The 3,781-nt window shown below is 50.6% G+C and overlaps 1 protein-coding gene across 1 annotated transcript; it reads right to left on the bottom strand.

Moving 5' to 3' along the window:
- On the bottom strand, positions 1–2,358 carry tbxta (T-box transcription factor Ta). The gene is given in 8 exon segments (NM_001104657.1): positions 1–610; positions 686–809; positions 883–1,056; positions 1,137–1,198; positions 1,265–1,326; positions 1,398–1,532; positions 1,660–1,924; positions 2,143–2,358. Coding segments are annotated over 8 exon segments (1,260 nt in total). The 5' UTR covers positions 2,328–2,358; the 3' UTR covers positions 1–357.
- Positions 2,359–3,781: the final 1,423 nt, after the last annotated feature.

The raw sequence follows: 3,781 nt of genomic DNA, 5'->3' as shown, positions 1-3,781 counted from the left end.
AACTTGCAGCTCAGTCAAATACTGTATGTACATGATTGGGGGAGGGGGGAGGGGGCACTGGCAGCATTTCGATCAGTAGAAGGCACGTTGAGGTGAAGACAGAGTTAATTTACTGTATTTACACACATGTACACATCCATGTTACTGAAGAGGGTTGGAAAAGCTTCAATGATTCATGTGATGATAACAGTTTGGATCCACGGCTCCTCTGCAGCAGCTTTTCCTACGCACAGATGCATCCTAACTAAACGTCTCAGAGTCTTCCCAGAGCAGGACCCTGCGGCTGTGAGGCAGTTTCTGCTCAGCTTCCCTCAGGACGAGCTCCAGCATCCTCTCCGGAGTTGCTTCGGAATAGCTTCAGTAGCTCTGAGCCACGGGCGCCCAGGTCGCTGTGAGCCGGGCGATGGAGTTCTCGAACTGAGCGTCCCCCACCTCGCTCAGGTTGGGGTCATACATGGAGGAGGGCGAGGAGACGGGCAGGGAGGAGGTCAGGCCCGTGTAGGAGGAACCTCTCAGGAACTGTGGGGTCAGGCCTCCGGATATGGAGCCAGAGGTGGAGCCCGAGGAGGCGAGCGAGGAGCCGGCTACCGACCAGAGGCTGGGGTACTGGCTGTGGACAGATTTGAAAGGACTCGTCACTGAACTCGCTGCTCAAACAGGAGGCGTGCAGAGCGAGGAGGCTCACCTGGAGTTGGGTGTGGAGTTGGAGCTGTGGGACAGAGTGCCCATACCCGGGGAGTTGGGGATCTGAAGCGCCGACCAGCTGTCGTGAGTGGACAGACCTCCGGAGCTGCTCTCCATGTAGTTGTCTGAGCGGGACGACATCACATTAGTTCTTTCTCCAGATACCTGCAACTCTGGGCTGAGGGGGGGGCGGCTCACTTGTGCCGGCGCTGCGGTGGGGGTAGTGGCTGGGGTACGGCGCCGCCCTGTGGCTCCTCAGGCCGGAGTAACGCTCACAGTAGGAGCCCGATGAGTGACCCGCTGAGCTGCTGAACTGGGGGGGGCTGCTGCTGGGGCAGATTGGACTCTGGCTGGGGAGAAACCAACCTCCAACTGTGGAGAGAGAAGAGCAATCAGACAACATCCAGCAGAGGCCGCTGCATTCTGGAAGGCCGGGGGGGGGGGGGGCTCACGTTGGGAGTATCCCGGCTGCTGGCTGTCGGCGCTGTGCTCCGGGACGTCCTTGTGGTCGCTCCTGCAGACACACACAGCCTCACTGCCTGAACTCTGAGAGGGGCGCCATGGCGGCTTCAGTTCTTACCTTTCTTTGGCATCCAGGAAGGCTTTGGCAAAAGGGTTGTGCTTGATCTTCAGAGCGGTGATCTGTGGAGGGGGGCACAGCTGTGAACCTTCACACACTCCCCATGAAAACATGAGTGAGGTTTAAGGCTGACCTCTTCGTTCTGGTAGGCAGTGACAGCGATGAACTGTGTCTCAGGGAAGGACTGGCTGCTGATCATCTTCTGAATGCCTCCCACCTTCACGATGTGGATCCTCGGCTCGTATTTGTGCAGAGAGTTCAGCATGATCTGAGGGCAGCAGATGACACTGATAGACTGACAGGAGAACCATGAGAAAGAAGCTTCTTCCTAGACACATTGCAATCGGAAGAGGCGCCTCTCTGCGCATGATCCGTGCGCAAAGCCTGCTCCTCACCTGTCCGCCCCCGTTCAGCTTGTTGGAGAGCTTGACTTTGCTGAAGGAGACGGGCGCTTTCATCCAGTGGGCGCCAAAGTTGGGGGAGTCCGGGTGGATGTACACGCAGCTGGGGCTCTGCGGCTCCGGTTTGCCGCCGGGCACCCACTCCCCGTTCACGTACTTCCAGCGGTTGTTGTCCGCGGCCACAAAATCCAGCAAAACCGAGTACATGGCGTTCGGGTCCAGACCGGACACGCTGGCTCTCAGAACCGGAAACATCCTCCTGGAACAAACGGACAATCGTTTAATTTTACCAAAACGAAAATCAAACGTTTTTGAGTTGAACTTTGATTCAGTGTGAAAAGCCAATTTAAAAGATTAAAAAGACATTTGAAATATCCGTCGCTTTAATTAGTGAAACTTCGAGCGCAAAACGTGCCCAACCGTGCGCGCACGCTGACTGAGAGACGGCCTCGCCGCGCGCTGCTGCTGTCCACCTACCTCCCGGTCTTGGTGACGATCATCTCGTTGGTTAACTCTTTAAACTTGTTCCACAGATCTGCGTCCTCCAGCGTCAGTTTGATGTCTCGCTCCGACGCGTCTCCCTTCTCGCTGCCCTTCTGGAACTCGCTCTCCACGGCGCTCAGGAGATGCTCCAGGCGCTGGTCCGGGTTCGACGCGCTCATATTTCCAGGTGAGGCGCTCGAAGACAAATCCAGGGACTGAATCCGAAACGGCCTCTGGGACCTGAGGCGTGCGATTTAAGGGCCCCCAGGGACCTCATGGGGATGCGGGGCGTGGCTTGTGCGCGCTCACCTCGCCTCCGAGCGGCCTCCTCAGACTCCGCCTCACTGAGGCCTGTGAGTTAAAGGAGTTTATGAAAGCAAATCTGACTTTAAGAAGCAACAAAATCCTCCTAAAAGGATTTTGGCGATGGAGCGGATGCTGGCGGGAAACTGCACTGCGGTTCCGGACGGACAGCTGAAGCTCTCCGTCCCCCTCCAGTTCTGACAAAAGGAGGGAACGAAGGATGAGAGCTCTTTTTTGAACTCTGCTTATGTTTCCAAATTGTGTTCATCTTCTGTCGACTCTGATCCACACTGCAGAGGATCTGAAGAGCCCCCCATTTAGTCCTCCCGGTGGGCCACAGTGTGGCTCACAGGTGAGGGGCCGCACGAGGCCCACCCGTGAAACACCTCAGGACTGTGGAAAGGTGGAAAATAGTTCAATCCAAATGTGCGCGCGAAGATTTCCGAAGGAAACGCTTTTCTGAAGAACGCAGCGGAACACGCGCACTTCAGTAGATCCATTTCCAGCAGATCCGCATGGTCTGCATTCATCCTCAACGCGTGGGCCCAATGATCCACGAAGAAAAGGTTCTGAGGATCAAACGAACTTTTTTAACATCAGTAAATTAAGCAGTAAATCCGGTTCTAACTGTTCAGACTTCTGAGTTCAGAAACCTTTTATTCCCCTAAAACGCTCCCGGATGAGAAGCAATTAAAAATACTTTTAAAAAGTTATTAGAATAAACATGAAATCGTTTATTCATTCTAGTAATAAATCTGACAAAACAAAAAGTTTCAGCTAAGCATTTCAAAAAAATAATAATGTATTATGTCATAAAATCTGAAACTATTTTTGATCGTTTTCAAACAAGGCCTCGTTTTAACTTATATTTATCAGTATAAATTAACTTAATTTAATGAATAATCAAATTTAAACGTTTGAGGTAATGCTCATAACTAGAAATGATAAAAATGTTGTTAAGTTATTTTTGACTGAATGTAAAGTGAATAATTTCCCATGTTATCCTCCTTAGATTTAACAAATATATATGATTTTCCTCTAAATCATTTTTTTTCAAGAATTGATTTTTCTCCATAAAAGCTTTTTTTCTTTCAGACTGCAGCATTTCCAATGTATCCACTGAGATGTGAAACTTCAGGATTTGTGCAAAAGGATGACATTTTAGCAGTTCTCTGCAGTAAATGAAGCATCAGACTGAAACTTTTTAAAACTATGATTTCATAACATTTCAACGATGAAACAAAGCAAACCTAGATAAAGATTTACAGAAAGTCAGATTTTAATTCTATTTAATTGTGAAACGATAATAACATTGGAGTTTGTAGAAAAA

The sequence above is a fragment of the Oryzias latipes genome, chromosome 11, assembly GCF_053564925.1.
Source record: "Oryzias latipes strain Hd-rR chromosome 11, Olatipes_Hd-rR_3.1".
In the NCBI taxonomy this organism is placed as follows: domain Eukaryota; kingdom Metazoa; phylum Chordata; class Actinopteri; order Beloniformes; family Adrianichthyidae; genus Oryzias; species Oryzias latipes.
This window is presented reverse-complemented; position numbering and strand designations above follow the sequence as displayed.